Here is a 22698-nt window from a genome sequence, read left to right on the forward strand (position 1 = left end):
TTTGTCTGACAGCTTTAGTTACTGGTCAGTTCCTGTGCAGTGAAAAGCTCGTATCTCCAGATGTGTCGATGCAGATTGTTTGTGATGAACTGAAGGACATCACAGAGCGGGAGGCGGACACACGAGGACGAGGACGAGGACCCAAGCGGAGACGTCAGGTGATTCAGGTGTTTGAGGTGTTTGAGGTGTTTGAGGTGTTTCAGGTGTTTCGGGTGCTTCGGGTGTTTCGGGTGTTTCGGGTGTTTCGGGTGTTTCAGGTGTTTCAGGTGATTCGGGTGTTTCGGGTGTTTCGGGTGTTTCGGGTGTTTCGGGTGTTTCGGGTGTTTCGGGTGCTTCGGGTGTTTCAGGTGATTCAGGTGTTTCAGGTGTTTCAGGTGTTTCAGGTGATTCAGGTGTTTCAGGTGTTTCAGGTGTTTCAGGTGATTCAGGTGTTTCAGGTGTTTCAGGTGTGTTCAACATGTTGTTTTCCAGATGTTCCCTTTGTGTTTTAGCTGTTCTGAACTTTGCAGGAGAAAAAAAAAACGATTCAAATCTTCTAAAGTTAGATTTGACTTTTTGGACGAACCATCCAGCCCAAACCGAAGCTACGACGTGGTCCACCTGTCCAGAGATCCAAAAGACACACAGAACCACGTTAGAACCTGAGAACCTGAAACTGGAGCGTGAGACGACTCGTCTTGTTGCTTTAATAACTGCAACAGAGATCTTGAGCTCGAGACGTCCTGAACAAAGTTTCATGAACAAACACTCACTCAGATTGTTCCTGTGAGACTGAAGACATCAGGAACTGGATTCAGTCCTTCTGAAGGTAAAACCACGTTCTGACCATCAGCGCTGACTGTTGTTGTGATAATCAGCTGTTTCCAGCCTCCACCCAGCAGAGCGTGGAGCTACATGGAGGACTTCCAGTGACCCGTCACAGAGCGGATGCTGAGCGGCTCCCTCCCCGTCTCACTTCAGTGCAAACGAGTTATGACTTTACCCCCCCGAGGTCCGAACATGAGAGCGAGACTGCAGAGGAAGCACCACCGCAGGACGGGGGGGGGGGGGGTCGCAGCTCGCAGCTCCATCACCACGGAGAACATTTGACAGTAAAAAGACTGGAGAGAGTTTAAAAACACCGCCTGCATCCGTCACAAACGCCCCCACATAAACTCCTTATTATTACCATCAAACAGCTGATTCAGTCCGCTGATCTTCATCCAGGTTAAAACATCACGTCATCGCTTTCTGAAATCTGTGATAACACAGCTGGAGTCACTGTAAGAGGCGACACGCTTCGCTCGCATGTTCGTACGCTTCAAACCCTCTGAACTGCTTTCATCTTCATTCATTTCACACTGAAAGTGTTTCACTCCTTCATGTTTCAAATGTTTCAGCTATGACGTCAGCAGCGTTGAAACGTAGTACTGACGCCCGTCAGCTGATCAGCTGATCATAAACACAGTGAAACACAACTGTTGGCGGTGAAATCGAAGCCGTGGAAACACACGGACGCTCGAACCACTCAACGTGACGTTAACGTTGATCTGATGACGTTTCCTCTGATGGAGCTTCAGCGTCTCTTCACTGTCTCCTCTAAACTCAGGAATTCTGACGTTCCTCCTCACGTGTGATGGACGGACAAAAGGCCACAGCTCCCAGCGTCAATTCACAGGGCGCCATTCCAGCTCCGGTCTCCATAGAAACACCGCCAAACACTGAGCCAACGGGCCGCCGGCACGGACTCAAACAACAATTTGTCTCACAGGGACGCCCAAAAGAAACCTCTTTAACACCCAGTGTGTGTTTGTTTCTCCCTCTCTCTCTCTCTCTCTCTCACACACACACACACACACACACACACGCACGTCAATAAACACTGATGAATGGCCGACCTGCACAAACACTCACACACTGAGGTCACAGCGACTTCCCCGTCCTCACGTCTGTCTCCCTGTCCACTAACTCGTCAGGACACTTCCTGTCTCTTCACAGAAAACAAACTTTCCCTCCAATCACAGCATGAGTAATAACAGAGCGCAGGTGAGTACACCTGGAGGGCAGGAGCTGCAGACTCCCACACATGATCAGCGAGGGTGTAATAAACCTGCCGCAGACGATCGCTGATGACAAGGAAAGCATGTCAGCTATTGTTGAGACGGCGTTGTGGTGAGGTGAGCTGGATGCCTTCCTGCTTCATCAAACATGGCCTCCGGCAGCGCTCCTCCACTCTGACTGTTCCTGTTTCTCTCCTTCACTGACTCAGAGCGTCGCTCTCAACAAGAGACGCCGCGTCCTCCGGAGTTTAGCCATCAGACAAATAACTGAAGCTGGAATCAGACAGACGAAGCTGCAGGAACGTCCGGACGTTTCAAACACAGCGATCTGATGTTCATGGCGTTTAAACACCAGATGACCTTCAGTCACATCAGGTCACGACAACGAGAAATAATTCAACACATCAACCTGCTAACAAGCACGAGCCAAAACTGCTTTATGTTTGAAAATGTTCTGCATCCGTGTCAATACCAAACCAATACTTCAGTGTCAAAACCAAATATATAAATAAACTCATTCCCATCAGCCTCACCTGAACTTTGTGTGCCACTTAGCTAATGTGAGAATGCTAACATGCTAAGCTAAGATGGTGACAATAGTTCCAGATACCATGCTACTAGCTGTGTGATAGCTGCACATGCTGCCTTTGAAGGAAGCTGTGATCCATGATGTTTGTCTGAGACGTTTCTGTTCAGGTTTAGTTACTTCTGTTACTGTTTTAATGTTGTTGTTGTAAAATAATTCATGTGATCAGCGACTCAAACGTCTCAAACGTCTCAAACGTCTCAAACGATGAGTCCGTTCGTTCATTAACTGATCGTTCTTAGCTGATGGTGTGTCGGCGGACTGGAAACGACGAGCTTTAATGCTAACAGACGTGACGACGGGCTAAAAGCCGAGTCACAGGAACTCACAGCCGTGAGAACAGAGTCTGCGATAGAACAAGATCTGACACGACAGATGAAGACGTGCCACTCGAGCACTGGAGGATTGTGGGAAGTTGTGCGTTCGGGATGTTGTGTTTAGATGCAGCGGTGTGATTACTGCAGCGGAGGCAGAGCTTCGGCTGAGCTGCATCGCCGCCAGCAGCCCCGATGAATAATGAAAAACCTTTTCCTGCCTGAGATCCACGTCCCTGTGGAGGCTATTAGACCAACACACACACACATACACACACACACACACACACACAGACACACACAGACACACACACACACACAGACACACACAGACACACACAGACACACACAAACACACACACAAACACACACAAACACACAGACACACACACACACAGACACACAGACACACACACACACACACACAGACACACACAGACACACACAGAGACACACACACACAGACACACACACACACACACACACACACTCTGAGGGGAAGCTCCAGTTTTAGCTCAGACATGCTAACGTTTAAACGAATCTCCGTCCTGAAAACATTTCAGCGTTGAATCGTCGTCGTCAGCGAGTTGAAACATGAAACCAAAGTGAAAGCTGAACCACTCGTCAGGTCGCCACGGCAACGTCGTCTCAACATGCACGTTTCATCTTTTCTAAATAATCGAATGTTTATGTCCCGATGTTTTGTTGATACCTGGCTGATGACATCAGAGCTGAGCACCTGCTCAGGTGAACTGTTCCCCTAAAATCAATCACTAATAATATAAAATGTTCCTGTCCATGAATGAAGGGAGCAGAGCTTCTCACAGGAAGTGCAGCACGTCAGTGCCGCCTCCTTCATTCCTGCAGTTTAACTTTTTAACTGTTAGGATTGTCTATTGTCCCCCTTTGGATGGAGAACTGGCTCCAGCACCCCGACCCGGACCAAACACTGACATCATCACATGGGCTGTGTGAACCTTCTCGTCCTGGCTCATTGTTCAGACGCCTCGGCCGTCAGCGCTGCATTAAGTCATCCAGGCTCTTTGTAAACACTCCTATCTAATCGGTCGCGGTCCAGCCCTCCGCTCCCTGACCTTTGACCTCGCCGGGGTCCCCTCTGCCCTCTGAGGGGCCGACAAAGGGGTCCAACACTCGACGAGGTCTCCGGACCGACGAGCCGGTCCCCCGCGTGTCCTGCTCTTGTGTTTTACGGCCCTCTCGGCTCTGAGCTTTTGTTAGCGGCAGTGTTGACTCTGAGCTGAAAAGGCTTCGAGTTGTTTCAGCAGCAGATCATTAAATCACGGCCCGATGAGCTCTGACAGCCGACAAACTGTCGCTGGCTTCTCCTCTCCACACTCTGCTGCCATGAGCGTGACGATGACTGCAGAGAATCAGAGTCCACTGAACGTCCACTAAACAAGAATACACTGATGACAAACAGGCACAGAACATAAACAGCTCTGTGAGCTCTGTGAAGCTGGAGCTACATGCTAACATCATGATGCTAACATGCTGACGTGCAGCAGGTTTCTACCTCGTTCATCATCTTAGCTTAGCATGTTTAGCTCGGATGCTGGAAGTCGGAGGTGGGAATGACGTCACACCAGAGTTAAAGTCAGAAAACCAAGATGGACGCCTTCGGAAACATGAACTGGTGTTTAGCTCACAGCTCACCGTGGCAACATGTCCACTGCTGTGTGCACGACTGATTTAATGAGACACAAATACGACAGAAGTGGATCATCAGAGTTAGTACAGTTCATCCTGAGGGGAACAGGAGCGTCTGACCCACATTTCATCACCATCGTGCAACCGTCGTTGAGACGTTTCAGTCTGGAACAAAGTGGAGGACACTTTAAAAGCTGCAGCTGAGACCGTCCTCGAAGACGAGACACCTCTGAGTAACGAGGCAGAAACAGCAGCGAGGCGTTACAGAGGATAATAAAAACCCAGAACAAAGAGAAATATTGATGAGGAGAAACTCGACTTCCTTCCAGGCTAACGAGCTTCAGGGCGGCGTAACTGAGGCTGAGCTGCTGGATCAGACAGCAGGCAGATCGTAAACCAATCAAATTCAAGCTTTCACTCAGATCCCAAATCAGTTCATAATACCCCCAAATGATCTGTTCCACGAGCTACAAACAAGGCCCTGCAGTCACACCGTACAGAGAGATTAAAGGAGGCCTGAGCAAGAACCAAATGTTCCTCATGTGACGGAGACTGGGTGTGATCAGCGAGGACGGCAGCTGGGAGGAAGTCTGCCGCTGACGCGTTCACGGTCGTCTGACTGGAAGACATCGGCTTCATGATGGAGGACTGCATATCGCTCACGTCTCCTCTGCACTGCTGCAGCGAGTTTGGCAAGATATGAAAGAGGAGAGTGAAAAAATAATGATCTGCCATCCTCAGACACACACAGCTGTGAACTACACATCCTCCCACTGCATGCTGGGAAACGAGAGCAGTAAACTGGAGGACGGCTCTGAGTCAGAGACAGAACAACTGCTAATGAAGACGGACGTGTCTCTACAGACTCTGCTGGAATGTGATCACATGTTTGAAAAGCCCTGTCGGAGGTGGTTTCAGTGTTTTCTGATGTGAAATCAGATGAAGAGGCGGGACGACGAGGCCGTCACAGAACCCGCTGACTCAGCTGAACTGAGGCGAGCGGGCAGCGGGTCTGAGATCAGCCGTCACTGCAGAGTGGAAACAGTTTTATAGATGCAGAGGGAGCAGACTAAAGACTGGACACAGAGCAGAAAATGTCTTTTTATAGCGTTGACTTCATCACTTACCCATCTGAGTCCTGGTAGTTCACGTTCAGTCTCTTGGTGGAGCCGAGCAACTCTGAGAAGACACAACAACACAGAACATTAAGATCTGATCATCATACAGCGGGACAGTCTGGACCTGCTGAGGGTCCAGCAGGTCTTACTGATTCACTTTACACCTCCTGCAGTCAGTATAACAATGATCTGAGAAATGATGGCGCCTCCATCAGAGAGGCGGAGGCCGACCAGCCTGGTCGTCCTGCTGCTTCTCAGGAACGTGGAAGGTCTGTGGTGGCTTCAGGGCGTTTGTGTTTCCTGGTTTAACTGGCAGACGCTCTGCGGGAGCAGTCTCTCCCTGCCACACCACAGGAGGAAATCCAGTCCGCCTCTGGGAGGAGACACCTGGATGTTTCCTGCAGAGACAGCTGATCGTAAATCCTCCTCCGTGTCTCTGCTGGACCTCCTGAGGAAGCCTCATTAGCCTCTGACCTGGCTCTGACTTCCTCGGCCGGGTCAGAGGGCGGACGCCGCTCAGATCCTGAAGAATAAAACCCACAACTCTTTGATCTGCTGCCAGACAAAGACTCCCTGCTGGTCCTCCTCTCCACCGGGGCTCCACCGCAGACCCCGTCCGGCGAGACCACGTCGGCAGCTCCACCTTTTCCCCGCGGCCTCATTCCGACTCCCACTCGTTGGCACATTGTGGCATGAGGGTTCTTGGACTGTGCGCCTCGCTGACAGTCGGTGCTCTGTTTGGTACCGTGGTGGTCTGGCCCCAGTCTGATCAGCGTGTCATCATAAAGCCGCGGTCACCGACGGCTCTCAGAGCCAGAAAGAACAGGCCGCGGCACGAATCATCACACAATCACAGATTTGTGCGCTATCACGCATACAACCACGTTCCTGAACAGACACCAGAGTCCTGGTCTCTAACAGAGTCTGCTCCATCCACACATACAAACAGCAGCAGGTTAAAGAGCACAGCTGGGTTCAGTCCAGATCACGGAAGTGACTCTGTTGCCTCATCTGTGACACAAAAAGAACATAAAGCTGCTGCGATGCCTTCAATGACAGTTGTTCATCGGTGTTCTGGGTGTTCAGATTATCCAGTAAAAGTCTTTAAATGCAGCACGAGAGAAGCCCGACTTATATACCAAATGTGATATTTCCTCTGTGGACAGAAATCAGCTGATTCAAACATACTGAAACAGGAAGGTCTGAGGTCAGTCCTGAGGTCACAACCCTTCAACACTCCAACGCCTCTTGTCAAAAATGTTCGTCCGTGTTTACGTTAAAGAAACGATAAAGCTTTGATTCAGAATCAGATTTTGTTTTTCAGTTCATGGAAACGAGCTTTTTGTAATTTGCAAAAAACAGTTTAAAGACAGAAACACCTGAATACGTTCTGATGCAGCAAGCATTTAAATCACATGACTGATCAGCTGTTTCCGCTCCAAGAGAAGAAGAAGAAGAAGAAGAAGAAGAAGAAGAAGCAGAAGAAGAAGAAGGAGGAGAAGAAGAAGAAGGAGACGAAAAAGTAGAAGGAGAAGAAGAAGAAGAAGGAGAAGAAGGAGGAGAAGAAGAAGGAGAAGAAGGAGAAGGAGAAGAAGAAGTAGAAGGAGAAGAAGAAGAAGAAGGAGAAGACGGAGGAGAAGAAGAAGAAGGAGGAGAAGAAGAAGAAGGAGAAGAAGAAGTAGAAGGAGAAGAAGAAGAAGGAGGAGAAGAAGGAGGAGAAGAAGAAGAAGGAGAAGAAGGAGAAGGAGAAGAAGAAGTAGAAGGAGAAGAAGGAGGAGAAGAAGAAGGAGGAGAAGAAGGAGAAGAAGGAGAAGAAGAAGAAGCAGAAAAAGGAGAAGAAGAAGAAGAAGAAGAAGAAGCAGAAGAAGCAGAAGAAGAAGGAGAAGAAGAAGGAGAAGGAGAAGGAGAAGGAGAAGAAGAAGAAGAAGAAGGAGAAGAAGAAAAAGAAAAAGAAGAAGCAGAAGAAGAAGAAGAAGGAGAAGAAGCAGAAAAAGGAGAAGAAGAAGAAGGAGGAGGAGGAGGAGGAGAAGAAAGAGAAGAAAAAGTAGAAGGAGAAGAAGAAGAAGAAGGGGAAGAAGGAGGAGAAGGAGAAGAAGGAGAAGAAGGAGAAGAAGAAGAAGAAGAAGAAGGAGAAGAAGGAGACGAAAAAGTAGAAGGAGAAGAAGAAGAAGAAGGAGAAGAAGGAGGAGAAGAAGAAGGAGAAGGAGAAGAAGAAGTAGAAGGAGAAGAAGAAGAAGAAGGAGAAGACGGAGGAGAAGAAGAAGAAGGAGGAGAAGACGGAGGAGAAGAAGAAGAAGGAGGAGAAGAAGAAGAAGGAGAAGAAGGAGAAGGAGAAGAAGAAGTAGAAGGAGAAGAAGAAGAAGAAGGAGAAGACGGAGGAGAAGAAGAAGAAGGAGGAGAAGAAGAAGAAGGAGAAGAAGAAGTAGAAGGAGAAGAAGAAGAAGGAGGAGAAGAAGAAGAAGGAGAAGAAGGAGAAGGAGAAGAAGAAGAAGAAGAAGAAGGAGGAGAAGAAGAAGGAGAAGAAGGAGAAGAAGAAGAAGCAGAAAAAGAAGAAGAAGAAGAAGAAGCAGAAGAAGCAGAAAAAGAAGAAGAAGGAGAAAAAGGAGAAGAAGAAGAAGAAGGAGAAGAAGAAGAAGAAGAAGAAGGAGAAGAAGAAAAAGAAAAAGAAAAAGAAGAAGCAGAAGAAGAAGAAGAAGAAGAAGAAGAAGAAGTGTCTGTATCTTCCCTTCCTCTCACCATTCTTCGTTTTCAGATGGTCAAGCTGACTGGTTTTACTGGCAGGTTGTGAGTAGCTGGGTTTGTTTGCGACCTCTACTTCTTCTACTGTTTCACACAAACATGCGTAACGGTGGCTATACTGCCACCTTCTGACCAAACGACAGTTTGCGTAGCCTCGTTTATTCTAAAAACCAGCTGATGGAAACGTGACTAATTCACATTTTTCGACGATTCGATCTGATCCTCTTCTGAAAACACATCACTGGTCTCATGATCATCTCACCGCATCATCAGTCTGATGCCATAAAACTTCAACATGGTTTTAAAATCAGCTGCGTGACCTGATTGACGGCGTGACGCTGCTGCAGTCGCTGCTGACGGGGGGTTAGAGGTCAGGCTGCAGGGGCTGATGGGAAAGAGATCCCAGACACTGGATCCACCCACAGTAAAACAGTCCTCCAGTCGGTCTTTAAACACTAACCTCCACCAACACCACCCCTCGCCCCCAACAACAGAGCTTTGAAGTGTTTCAGACGGAGGAAACGCAGCAGGCGCTCGCTCTGGGGATCGCAGCGCCGCTTTGATAATGACCTGGATTTCATAATTACATGAATTAATCAGCACAGACACACAGTGAACACACAGGGAGGAAGACCGGCTGAGAGAGCAACAGAGAGCCTGCTGGAAACTGAAGCTGACTTCACTTCCTGTCTCCTCACCTGGGCCTCACCTGAGCCTCACCTGGGCCTCACCTGAGCCTCACCTGAGCCTCACCTGAGCCTCACCTGGGCCTCACCTGAGCCTCACCTGAGCCTCACCTGAGCCTCACCTGGGCACAGTTTTTTTTTTCATGTTTCAGCTTCCGGTGAGAGTTCGCAGTTTTTTAATCTTAAATCAACTTAAATCAAATAATGTGACAGACACCTTCTGAATCCAAGCTTCTTCCACTGAACTAGGACCAGCTTCACATCGTGAACACGCACAGTCTCTCCACTGTTCAGCCAATCACTGCTCAGAAAAAACTGCGAGGAAACATCAAAACATCCGACGAGGAGAAGGCCTGAAACTGCAGCTGCTGAGACGTTCGCGGACTGAGCATCAGAAACCATGTGACCTCTGACCTCCAGCGGCACACAGTCACCGCATCCAGCAGCCGTCCTGTGGCCAGCATCATCATCCTCATCCTCACCCTCATCTGCTGCACATTTGTTCAAAGCTATTTTTAATGCTGTTTATGGAGCGAGGCCCCGCAGCAGAGCTGGACTCCGTTTCAGCTGCAGCGTTTGCAGGGACTTGGTCTCTTTTTATAATTTCAGCTGAAAGTTAACGTCCCGTGGATCTGCTGCCACAAGAATGCAGGAGGAGGAGGAGGAGGAGGAGGAGGTTTTGCAGGAGTCTGCAGATTTGAGAGGTCTTGTCGGGATCAGGCTCGTGGACCAGAGTCTCAGGCTGAAAGAGAATCTGTTGTAAAAACCTTCTAAAATTAGACGTCCGCTGCGTATCGAGTGTATGATTACGCGTCTGCAGGCGACGCCTCACACTTCTCTTTGTTTCTCTTCTCTTTTGCTTCATTGTGGACGAAGTAATAAACAAACGTCGGGTCGATACGGCAGCTCGTCTCCTCTCATTGTGGTGCAGCGTGGAGCTCGAACAGCAGCTCTGCGCTAAATATACGTCTTCTTTCATGAAAGCTGGACGTCCTCCAAACAGGCTGCAGTCAGAAACTGTCCCCCGAAACGCAGCAGAGGTCCAGCTCCGTCCAGTCCGGACTCAACCCCCCGGCCTAAATACAAACTCAACCGTTAAAGGATAACTTTCGTTTTTTACAACCTGGACTTTATTTCTAGCATTAAATACGCCCATTTACTCCCTCAGACAACTTTGGTGGCATTTGGAGTCGTTTTGAAGAAATTAGCCCCAGAGGAGCGGCGCGTATATCCGTATAATGCGAGTACTCGGGGCATCCATGCGCAGCCTCTATATAACACATAATCTGTGGCGAAACTCGTTCATATTCCAATATTTAGTTATGATATGCTGGTGCTATTCCCCTCTGAGCCCGTGGTGGCATGTTATCAACATCCGGCGTCTCTAGACAACTACCTCTGGGGGAGTAAATGGTCATATTTAATGCTACAAATAAAGTCCAGGATGTAAAAAACTAAAGTTATCCTTTAACAGCAGCCGAGAAAAACTCAGCAGGTCTTCACCTGGTTCAATCCGGTTATCATCGCCGCCAACACTGCAACACAGAGTCCACGTGGAGCTGCAGAGGACCCTGACAACACACGGACAGAAGTATGTGGACACCCACACGTCACTGTTGTGTTCAGGTTCAGCAGCTCAGGATCGTTCTGACAGAACGTGTTTCAGATGCAGATCTGACCCACTGACCCGCTAACGAACATGGTGTCAGTCACATGTGAGCTGTATGTTCGGCCGTCCACGTACTTTTGGACATGAAGAAACAACACCGAGACCCTCAGTGTTAAACCTCAACGAGACACAGAAACCAAGAAACAAGCGACTGACAGAAAATCAGTCTGCAGCTTTTGTGATCATCGACTCATCGACTCGTGGTTCCAGTTCGGTTCTGCCTGTTTCATAAACTGATGTGCAGGTGTGTCGTCCTCTTCAGACCTGTATCTGTGTCAGGTTTAATCTGGTCTCCAGACCCCCCCCAGCTCAGTGTGTGATAGTGGCTTTGTTTGATGCAGCAGGTCTGTTTGAAGGTTCGGCCTCAGAGGAGAACCGATCAGCGGCGCCCCCTCCTCCCCGCTGGCCTTCAGAGAGCCTGGCACAGGAACACAGGAAGCTGTGGACGTGTTCGTCCAAAGCGGGAGTGGGACACGTCTGTCTCTTATCTGCTGCCTGAAGGAGGACGTGACGGCAGCGCTGTGGGGAGACGTGAGGACGTCTGGACCACTATCACACAGACGGGTTTTATCAGTTTACTCAGGACAAATGTGGATGTTAGATAAACGTCTCCTGTCCGTCTGATTCGTTGTCTTCACTCAGGACTGTGTGGTAACACTGGACATGAAGGACTCACAGGGTTCAGGTCCAGCTGCAGAGACCCAGAGCTGAAAACAAACAGAACCCGTCTCTGACTGTCAGCAACCAATCGCTGTCAGACTTCAGTCCTTCGGTCATCAGAGGAGACACAAAGAGACGACACTCCAGAGAGAAGACTGAGACACATCAGAGACGGAGCTGATCTGTGTCCACATCTGAGGACCCTTCAGAGACAAAGACTGCGTCTGGGTGTGGACCCCGGGCGAGAACTTTAGGCTGCAGGCGGGAACCTCACGATTAGATCAGGAATCTACGCAGGAGACGTAGCATGAGCAACATGTTAGCATGTTAGCAGCTCCAGTCCTACACGATGTGTTCAGGTGCAGTACTGAGTGTAGGTCATCCACCTCACTGTCGTTCTGTATGTAAAACAGAAGAAATCAGACTTAAACAGTGAAATAGGCTTCAGTTTGTTTGAGCTCGTGTAGTTTGAGTCAAACATCGTCACTCCGGCTGTGCAGGAAGTCAGATTTACTCCAACAGAAGCGTTTTAGACGACGACGTCATCGGTTAAAGCCAAAGCGGCGGCTGGTCTACGTCTCCACACTCTGCGCCATCATCCAGCTCTCCAGGCTGAGCTCCACCTTTTTACTCCATCAACACAAGTTTAGGAACGACGGATAAGAACCAGCTGTCTGGACTCTGTGGATTCACCGTTTGGTGACGTGATGTCTTCAAAAACGTCTTTTTGTCTGAACAAAAGTCTAAAACCCGAAGACATTCAGCTCACTATCAAACAAACAGGAAGAAGCATCACAGCTGCTGTTTGAGACGTTTGGCTTGTTTCCACTATTTTCTTTATATTAACTGATCGTTTCTGACTACTTTCATGTATAAAAGTCGGTCTTCCTCTCTGAGACGATCACTCAGCGAGTCTGTGGTCTCCCTCGGGGGGGCCGGGGGCTCTCGGGGGTCTGAGCTGGCACAGCGCTTCGGCCTCCCGGTCTGTGAACAATAGTGCTGGGACAGGAAGAGGAGAAGGGGCCCCGAGTCCTGGCTTTGTTCCTGAGAGCTGCTCCACACCTCAAGAGCCTCCGTCAACACAACACACCCCCCTCCTCTTCCTCTGACACGAGTCATGGCCAGGTTACACACACACACACACACACACAGAGAGACCGACACACACTCGTGTCAGAGAGAGGAAGAGGTATGAAGTCTCCCTCACCTGACACGTTTACCATTTATCACATTTCACATGTCATGATTTCAGCTTCGATAATACAAGACACACAAGACAGTGAACGCATCATTCATCATGTTTTAGACCCAGCACGGCACCACAATCCCACACAGGTTAGACGGCATCCATTCACCTCCATTCATCTGTGGTAAATCAGCAGACTCTTAAACCTGCTGGGAGGCCATGCAGCTGTTTCTCCAGCTGTGTGCAGACCTCATGTTCACTGCGATGGATTCAACAAGTCCAGCAGGTTTCAAAGCCTGCAAACTGATTTTCACATCAAACAGAAATGAGTGGAAGTCAAGGAAACAGAGGGAAAACCACTTCCACAAGCTAAAAATGTGTCGCCTGCACTCAGAAGCTAAATGCAGAACAAATGATAGTTGGAGAGCTAAAAGCGGCTAAAGACGACGTCCCGCTGGCTGAAACCGCCCGTTTCAAACTGACTTATGACTTCATGACCTTAAATTAAAAAGGACGTCTGAAGTTTTATTTCTCAGACTGAGCAGCGCGCCGATCGGACGGCGGCCGTGTGTGATGTGTTGCTGTCTGGGTGGAGCGTGATGTGTGTGTTCCTGTTTCTGTTTCAACCTAAAACACAAAAGGTTGAGCACTGCACACACATTGTTCCTCGGCTCCACACCCGTTCCTCCACTCATAATGGACTTTTCCTCACCCTCCCCTGCACCTCCTCCTCCCCCAGGCCCGCAGCATGTGACCGGGCATGCCTGCGCGGAGGGCGGCCTGCAGCGGCAGAGCCGGCCTCCGCTTTCAGAAACACAGATAAGGTGACGGCAGCCGCGAAGTCACAGCATGAGAATAATCCTTTCAGTCTGGAATGAGTGGATGTAAATGAGCAGTAAGCAGACCCATTGACTTTAAACAGACTTCCTGAGGCAGGCCTGAACCTCTGGCTCTGACACCGCTGCACTTCTCTTCAATTCTTAATTTTATTAGATAGATAGATAGATAGATACTTTATTTATCTCCAAGGAGAAATTTGCAAAATTGAGAGAATAATTGATTCTCTGAATCTGTTTTTATCTGTATTTCATTGACTTTACTTTTATTTTTGGGTTTTATTCTCCATCTTATTTTACATTAATTTTTTTATGTCCATCAGCAGTCGACAACTCGATTAACCTGATGATTATTTTCTCAATCAATCCATTGATTCATTAATTGTTCTGTTATAAAGTCTAAAGTGATGCCTTCAGGTACTTTCTTTTGTCCGACAGATTCACTCTGATGTAAAAACATTTGGAAGCTCGACCCAGTGAATGAAACAATCGATTGATTGATTGATTGTGGATAACACCTGTAATCAGGCAAACTGCATCATAAAACAATAGAAAATAAAAATGCACAAGGCTAAAATTTCATTAATAAAATGAGTGAAAAGCTGACGACATGTGAAGTTTCCTGTTCTGTCTTGTGTCTTCTGTTCTGTCCTGCTCCTTCGAGTGCGATTCTGTCTGAAGTCGTCTTAAAGCCTCGCTGGGAAAAGAGCAGCGAGAGTCTGCCGGCAGCGCCGCGACACCCACGAGGCCGCGCTCGCCTTTCTGTCTTTGTCGTCCGCCGAAGACTTCAGGAAACTCTGCTCGCCGGATTTCACCGGAGTCAAATTCCAGCCTCAGAAAGGGGGATCGAAGGTAGCGCTCTGGGGTCCACATACCAACACCATGACATCATCCTCTATTCTTCCCTCTGCACTGAAACGCTCCGGGCTGCTCGGACAATGGCTGGCACTCAGACAGCTCGCAGGGTTTTAGGGGGAAAATAGCTGAAAGTTTCAGCTGCGAGTCAGACGTCACGCCGAGCGTCAGACTTACAGGTTCTGTCGGTCTGAAGGTGCTGGACTACGCAGACCTGGACTGTCGCACACTGACACATGAACAAGTTTTCTGAGTGGAATAAAACCATTTTTAGCTTCTCACCACAGCTCCGACCTCAATGAGCGCTCTCTGAATTCCACTCGCGCTCGGCGGTGGGAAACGTTCTTCATACGCAGTCGAGTCAAAACTTATAAATCAGACACGAGACGTCGCCCGAACAGCAGAACCAGAAGAACACAGAGGATTGTGGGTATTCCACCGCTGAAGCTTTTCTAAACGCATCCAGTGAGTCAGTAAGATTAATAAGATGATGCAGCTCTTAATCACGATCTGTAAACCTGTTTCCTGATCCTGACCCTGATCCTGATCCTGGTCCTGATCCTGATCCTGATCCTGGTTCTGATCCTGATCCTGGTCCTGATCCTGGTCCTGATCTGTGTGAATTCAAAGCAGCTGGAAAAAACCAACAACAACAAACACAGAAGCGTCTTTTCTTCCTGGCGATGCTGCTGAATGTGTGTTAGCGTGTTTCACAGATCCCCCTCGTCCCAGCCGTCACCTGGTTCTGCCGCAGCAGACCTGGACCCTGAACTGAACTCCGGTCCTGATTTAAAGGACTCACAAAACGAGCAGTCCTAAAATCTGAGCTACAAATATGAGAGCTGAAACAGAACCAGGTTTAACTTAAACATGTTCCACATCACGCACGGATCAGCGTGTTGATCTGAGCGTCATCACAGGTGCTCACAGTCTCTCACCTGACGATGCGTTCAGGGTCATTTCAGATAAACGTCACATGTCGTAACCTCACGGTTCACCGACGGCTCACATAAAAAGCAGAAACCAACCAACAGCAGCGCAGAGTGCAGAACCTCCGTTACATAACACAGCGAATAAAGAAAAACACCCGCAGCCATGACGGTGCTGCACACACCGCCTCCCACTACGCATCACACACCACCCACGCAGCCTCCACCCCCACAGGATCCGGCCTCAGACGGCACTCGCCGGCGTCTCGTTTTCATATCAAAGCCTCGATAAAACGAGAAGAGTTTCCTGCGCCGGCGCTCGCAGGCCCGTTATTTCAGACCAAATTACACTGCGGAGAGTGTTTATGTGAAGAAGACGAGGACTAACTATCAGCACGAGAGCGTCGGTTCAGCCGCAGTTCAGCAGACGTCCCAGAAACCGGACCAGAAAACCAAACCAGAAACTCTGCGACGGTTCATTTACTCGTCAAGCTTCTCTGCAGGAAGTCAGAGCGACCTGGAAAAACCTGCAGAGGGACGCAGCACGCGGAGCTTCAGTCCAACTGTCCCGGGTCAAAGTGTGTTCACTGCCTCAGACGGCAAAGCTTTAGTCCTAGTTTACTGTTCTCTGAGATAGGACAGGTTTTAGTCTGAGTTTAACTTTGTCAGAGGAAGGACTGGTTTTAGTCTGAGTTTAACTTTGTCAGAGGAAGGACTGGTTTTAGTCTGAGTTTAACTTTGTCAGAGGAAGGACTGGTTTTAGTCTGAGTTTAACTTTGTCAGAGGAAGGACTGGTTGTAGTCTGAGTGATTGTGAGGGGCTTGATGAACGCAGGCCCGGAGCTAAACTTAATAAAACCACAGTAAAGCCTTGTTGGTCTACTTCTCCTTCTCAGAGCCAGGTCGGGCCCCGGGACAGCCTGAGGTCCCGAGGGCCCCCTCGGTCCCAACACACACACAAGAGCTTTGTTGTCCCCTTTCAGAGGGGGCCGGCCTGAAAGCCCACAGGCTGTCTGTTAGTGGACCGATTAAACATTTAACACATCCTCAGCGGAGTTGACAGACAAACACCAGCAGCTCAGACTCAGACTTTCACCGACGCTCTGAAAGGTTTTAACACTTTGCCTCAAATCTGAGGAAACCCCCCCCCGTCACGGCCTCGGTTTGGACTTTGAGGAAGCAGATTCTCCTCTCGCAGTAAGAGGCGACTGAACAAACAGTCGTCTGTGTTTGCTTGACCTTCCTCGGGGCAGAGTTCACGCTGTGGAAAGGAAACGTCCAGATTCTGGGTTTTCTTCACAGTGACAGTGTGAATCCACCGGCGACCTGCACCAGAACGCAGCAGCAAGCGGTTTCAGCAGAGAGAAACACAAAACCTGATACAGACTCTGACATCATCAGCTGATGATGATGATGATGTTCATCATCTGTTGATGAAGAGCTGCAGCGATTAGTCGGTTCATTGATTGAACTGCTTCGGCTCGCGGTCGGAGCACAGACCAGAAGCTGAACTAACCAGCGCTGATGAAATGAAATGAAGGAAGACGGACGCAGTTCCAGAGGTCTCGGAGGTGAAGAGGACATCAGAGAGGACGGTGAGACGAGCTGCAGGGTGAAACAGCCCATAATAAAACAGACGTTCAGCCAGCAGCGCTAAAGGAAGGGTGGATTTAAACCAGACCATGAATAAAACATGAGAGGGAATCAGTCTGAGCGAGTGTGTGGAGAGACATCCAGAGTGGGTGTCAGCCTCCCCCGTCCTCCCCGTCCTCCCCGTCCTCCCCCGTCGCTGGAGAGTCTCCAACACGCCGTCGCTGTTTTGTTTCGCTCCTCAACGGCCGGCTTTTCATGGAGGGACGACAGGTTTACGAGGCTCCAATAATGGGACACTGATGAGCTTCGGCTCCAAACGTCCCTCCGCGGGGACAATAATAACGTCCCCTGTGGCACACTTTGTTAAAAAAGACGGATGGGGTGTTACAGGCCGGCGAGGCTTTTATTTGCTTTTGTTTGTGGTTTAAATGTCTAAAAACCTGCCACAACTTCGTCCGTTTAAAATGACTTTAAATGAGAAAATGAGCTCTTGAACATTCCAGATTAAAGCAGTAAAGAAGATTAAAGCTTCATGAGGCCACTGAAACAAATCAACTTTCATCTGGAGGTAATGTTTGGCTGTGAGGCTGCTGGATTAGCCTCAGTCTGAGCTTCACGCCGACTGCCGAGGACAATATTCTGACTGCGACACATTAAAAAAATCTGTCCTTCCTCAACGCAACGTGTGTCAGACAAGGTCAACATGCTATGGACATTTAAATGCATCACAACATCACGCCTCCGCCACGAGACCCAGCCGGGGGGCCCTGAGCTGCAGGGCTGCGTGTCAGGGGTCGATGGACAGACAGTGGACTAAAAAACAGAAACAGAAGAAACGCACATGTTGATGCTACATGTGTGAAAAGTAGTTAGCAAGCAAACATTAGCTCAAAGTTAGCCAGACACAGTGAGCAGAGCGCTGCGGCGAAATGACAGAAACGGCCCGAAGTGACGATAAAGTCGCTGATAAAAGGTTAAAACGAGTCGGACTAGCAGGCCTGATCGATAACAGCCGACGCCTTCGTTAGCGTGTCGCTCGTAGTATCGACCACAGCTGGAAGCTCTCCAGCAGACGCACAGTTAGCGACCAGCCGGTGTTTCCCTGAGGAGCTGGAGGAGACCAAACGCAGAGCTAAAACAGCTCACACCTGAGCTGCTCACAACCATCAGCGAGGTTCACACGCTTTAAACCGAGCTGCAGCGGTTTTTCATTGATTGATTGATTGATTGATTTGTGCTCAGCAAAATGAATTCATCACTGGAAGCTTTTCGTCCTGTATCACATGCTGCCCCCCCCGGACCGACCTGGAATAAACTCAGTGGAAGACTCAGCCGTGAGGTCCACTCAGTCCTGATTTAACACACAGCAGAGCTACGAGGACGACATGCCACAGCATCCGATAACAGGGCCGGACCCCCTCCCCTCCCAAATGCTATAATTCCTCTTAATCCTGGCTGGGCACCAGCTGGCCGCTCCTTGCGATTTGGGCGACAGCGGTCGGCTGGGGGGGGGGTGCTGCAGCAGATGTCAGGAGGACGGAGTTTGGGACGGGAGGCTGCTGATGGTTCCTGCAGCCGCGGCTGGAACAATGGGTGGTGATGGATCGGGCGCGTTGAGGTGGAGAACAATGGGTGGGGGTTATGTGACGGCCTGCGGGGAGTCCCTGAGGGGGCAGGACGGGCCCGTCGGCCGGCAGAGGAGACATGTACGCCCTGACAGACGGTTTAACGTCGGCGTCGATCGGTTGGATCAGCTCGGTTTCTGCCGGCGAGGACAGAAAAACGTGCTGATGATGGATCTTCAGATCTTTCAGCAGCGTCTCCATCCGACACATTTAATAACTCGAACATTTACAGAAAATCCACAGCAGCCTAATCCAGAGGATAGAAACTAAAAATAAAATCTTCCCTGTCTGCAACTTCCTGTCCATGTTGGGCCAACAGACCTCAGAGGTCAGAGGTCACCGATCAGGCTGGACGCCGGCCGGCTGCAGGGTCCTGTGACAGGCGAGAGGTTATCTGCCTGATAAAGGCCGACCTCCCGCTGGCCCCGGGGCCTCGGCGGGCCCCTTTTCTCTGTCGCTCACACCACAAACACCAGAGACATGATTGAAGCAGAGAGGACGAGCTCCAGGAGACGGGGGGTCGCTCTCAGATGATGTCATCAGGGTGGACGTTTGTTTTAGTGACCTCGATGAAACTTCTGTTTGTAGCCTCAACGTCGCTCAGCTAGCTGATGTCTGACTGCTGCACGCTTTATCAAGCTCCTTTAAGTGTCACGTGACTGGACTCAACCAATGACAGACAGCCTCTGCTGGTGTGGATTCACGTGCGACGTGCAGCAGACGATCAATGGATCAATTCTTCATCACAGAATCATAAAATCAGTTACTAATAAATACAACACGAATAAACTGAACAATCTTTCACCTGAAGTTACTCTTCTCACTTTCCATGAATAAATATCCTGTACAGGTAAACAGCTAAAGCAACCAATGACAGCAGACCAGGTGTTCAACCAACCAATCAGCTCAAAGACCAGTCCACAAGTCCAGGATCTGGAACCGGCCAGACTGAACTTAATCCAGACAAACACAGGGGAGTGTGACAGGGCTCACCTGTCAGAGGTGACCAGCAGCAGACAGGTATGAGGCGTATTTCAGAATAAAAGCACAGTCCAGGTGTACTTACTGTTCCTGCTGGTCTTCAGTTTGGACAGCAGCTTCTGAGTGGACAGCAGGTCTCCACTCTTCACCGCCTGCAGCAGGTCCTGCTCCTTCCCCATGCTCCCTCCTCCTCGTGTTTGAACCAGCTTTATTTAAAATCCCGCCGCCTCCTCAGAGCCTCATGCTGAGCGCCGGAGACATGGACCCGCCTCAGGTGAGACTCTCCGCCTCCTCTGCCTGCCGCTCAGCCGACAGCCGGGAAACAGCCAAACGTTAAGAATCCTCTGAAAACCGCTCCGCTGCTTAATTTCCTGCTCAGACTTTTCTTCCGTTCAGTCTCTGGTTGCGGGAGCTGATAATTCCAGGGTCAGCCGGGGGGGTGGAGGCTGGTGGAGCTCCTGGTGGTGTGACTGGAGGAGGAGGAGGAGGAGGCTGATGTGGTCAGGACTGAAAAGGAATGAGAAAACCAGATCAGTTCATCTATCAGTGAAACTGCACAGGGCTACGAATATTAATATTAACAATCATCATCATCATCATCATCATCGTCCTGATAACAGCCAGTAACAGGACAGAACAGCATTCGTCTGTAACCAAAACATGAACTTTGTCTCCGTCCTGCTGCCAGAATCTGATTGGCTGACGGACACAAGCAGCAGGTGGAGCCGATCCTCTGGTCGCTGCCATTAAACCACCACAGAAGAAGAGACGCAGCCATCTGAACACTTCTGTTGTGTTCACGTGAGGAAGGCTGCAGCCTCCTCCTCGTCGCTCCACAGGTCTGACATTTTCAGAGCGGCGTTTAGTCACATGATTCACGGATGTCTCCGCTGATTCGCTGGTCTGATTCTGGTTTCATCCAAACAACTTTTACACCTTTACGTTTCCACTCAGGTGAGTTTGGGTTGAAGCAGGTGATCATTTATCCTCTGTGACGTCACTGTTGTGATTATGAGGCTTTCCTCCGTAGAGTGTTGACCTTTGACCCCTGGGAACTGGGACGGGTTGGTGGCTTTAGTAAACCCTGAGGAAGAGTCAAGGTTTGTCGCTGCTCTTCATCCTCTGACTTCCTGATGTCACATCATCATCATCATCATCAAAGGTTGGACAAAGGTTTCCACACACCTGTCACAGGTGAGTCGGGGCCGTAGTGACTCCCCCGCAGGTTGCTGTGTGCTGAGCGCGTGCAGCGTGACTCGTTTCGCGTGGTTAAACCGATCGGTGACGTCGGTTTCGTCCCGTCCTGGCGCGCGCTGGACTCGTCCCGGACTCGTCCCGCCTGCCTCGGGGCTCTGTGCTCAGATGCACGCGCTCCTTCATCTCAGGAGCAGCTACTTAAAGTCTTCCAGCCCACTGACCAGGAGGGAAAGTTAGAGCTTCATCTCTGCTCCACTTTCTCCAGATAACTGACATCACAGCTGACAGTCCCGACCTCTGCTGCAGCACCGGGCCTCACACACAGCAGCCGGATCACAGAGTCCACATAGAGACGCTGGTCTGGCCCTGCACCCGGCGCTCAGTTCTGAACCCTGTTCCCGTTTCCAACTTGCTTCATTACATAAGCGGGCGGCCACAGAGGAGCACGGGGTGCGAGCAGAGCTGTCGGTCCCATTTACACCCATCATGTCCCCGGTTTTCCTCCAGCTCCCCCCGGGCGTTTTCTATTCTCTCTGCATTCATGACAGGAGGGACAATACTCAGACATTTCACTGTGACACTGCGGGGGCTCTGCAGTGGACACGAACAAATCACTTTACTGACAGTTATTAGTTTGCAGTGAAGGCGGTGCATGAAGTGTTTGATCATCAGTCTGCAGAGATCTTCTCTGCTGAGCAGGTCAGCGTGAACCCTTTTCCTTCACACGTAGATATTGTGGTGCCAGATTCCTTTAAACAAGTTACTAATTCTGCTTCCCCCTCTGCATCTCGCATATAAAACACACACAGAACATGTGACTCCAGGTTTTGCCTGAATTTGTTGGAGTCAGTCTCCAATTCGGGAACACTTTGCGCACTAAAAAGCGCTGTTACACCGTTCACACTGGAGGTTTTGTACTGAATTACGCGCTCTGGGGGCGGAGGTCAACGAGCTTTGTCAGCCTATTGTAACTTGAAATTTAACTGCATTCAAGTGGCCCTTGGTGATGTCCAAGTCCGCCGAACGGAAGATTAGTTTCTGGGTGTATATAAAAGTCTTTAATGTTGAAATATTACTCAGATTTTCAGACAAACTGCTGCGGTTTAAAGAGCTGCGGAGGGAGGCCGGAGTGGAGCTTCCCCCGACCCGGAGAAAGTGGCACATCGCGGCAGGAGTCTGGCATGTAAACACACCGGAGCTTCGCCGTCACCCCCACCAGCGCCGACCTTTGTACCGAAGTTAGTTAGAGCACTTTAAAGACCGTTTAGCCAAACTCCTTATTCCAACAAGAATAAACACATTTTATATGCGACTCACCGTCTTTAGCGAAGTAAACCAGAAAGTTTTCAGCGGCTGAAATTTAACGGACCTCGGTGGCAGCTTGTCGGAAAACTCCGCGGAGGTGGCAGAGAACTCCTTGTGTTGATATTCCAGAAAGGTCGATCCTCTAAGAGTGGGTTATTCCAGCAGTTTTATCTTCCAAATGCGTTAGATTACAGTTAAATCCGCGTAGAATCACCGTAAAAGCGACGTGTATTCTCAGCCTTTTTGTACTTTGTACGACCCTCCGCTGGCGGACGCTGCTCCAGGTTTTCCCTCCTCGCCGTGAATGCCACATTCTCTCCGCTGGATTCTCCGGAACGTGGACACGGAGGCAAGTTACCCAAAACACTACACAGAGCTTCCGGATGACACTTTCAAAATAAACCCAGATAACGCGATATCGAATCTCAAGTTTCAACCACTTGCCTCGCATGCAAGGTTGTTATTTGGAGTAAATTTTTTAGAACGACGGTGAATTCCAACAAAAACATATGTAATATGATATATAGTCGATTTATTGATTAGTTAATCAACAGAAATGTGACTGGCAACTATTTCGATTAATCCTGTTTTCAAGGCAAAAGGCCAAACATTACAGGGTTTAGTTCGAAAAAATATTAATTGATTCATCAAGGAAAAATAATCCACAGATGAACTGATAATTAGCACCTGAAATTAAATGTCTTTAAAAAACA

The 22698-nt window shown here is 49.4% G+C and overlaps 1 protein-coding gene across 4 annotated transcripts in view; it reads right to left on the minus strand.

Annotated features, from left to right (window-relative positions):
- LOC121620603 (caskin-2-like) overlaps positions 1 to 22271 on the minus strand; it is a 53415-nt gene extending 31144 nt beyond the window's left edge. For all 4 annotated transcript variants that reach the window (XM_041956717.1, XM_041956715.1, XM_041956714.1 and 1 more), the window contains exons 1-3: positions 21998 to 22271; positions 19569 to 19990; positions 5735 to 5786 (exon numbers count right to left, since the gene is read on the minus strand). In XM_041956717.1, the coding sequence (XP_041812651.1) occupies positions 5735 to 5786; positions 19569 to 19662 (146 nt within the window). In that variant the 5' untranslated portion in view covers positions 19663 to 19990; positions 21998 to 22271. The remainder of the gene's footprint in view (positions 1 to 5734; positions 5787 to 19568; positions 19991 to 21997) is intronic.
- Positions 22272 to 22698: the final 427 nt, after the last annotated feature.

The sequence above is a fragment of the Chelmon rostratus genome, chromosome 17 (assembly GCF_017976325.1).
Source record: "Chelmon rostratus isolate fCheRos1 chromosome 17, fCheRos1.pri, whole genome shotgun sequence".
Lineage (NCBI taxonomy): Eukaryota > Metazoa > Chordata > Actinopteri > Chaetodontiformes > Chaetodontidae > Chelmon > Chelmon rostratus.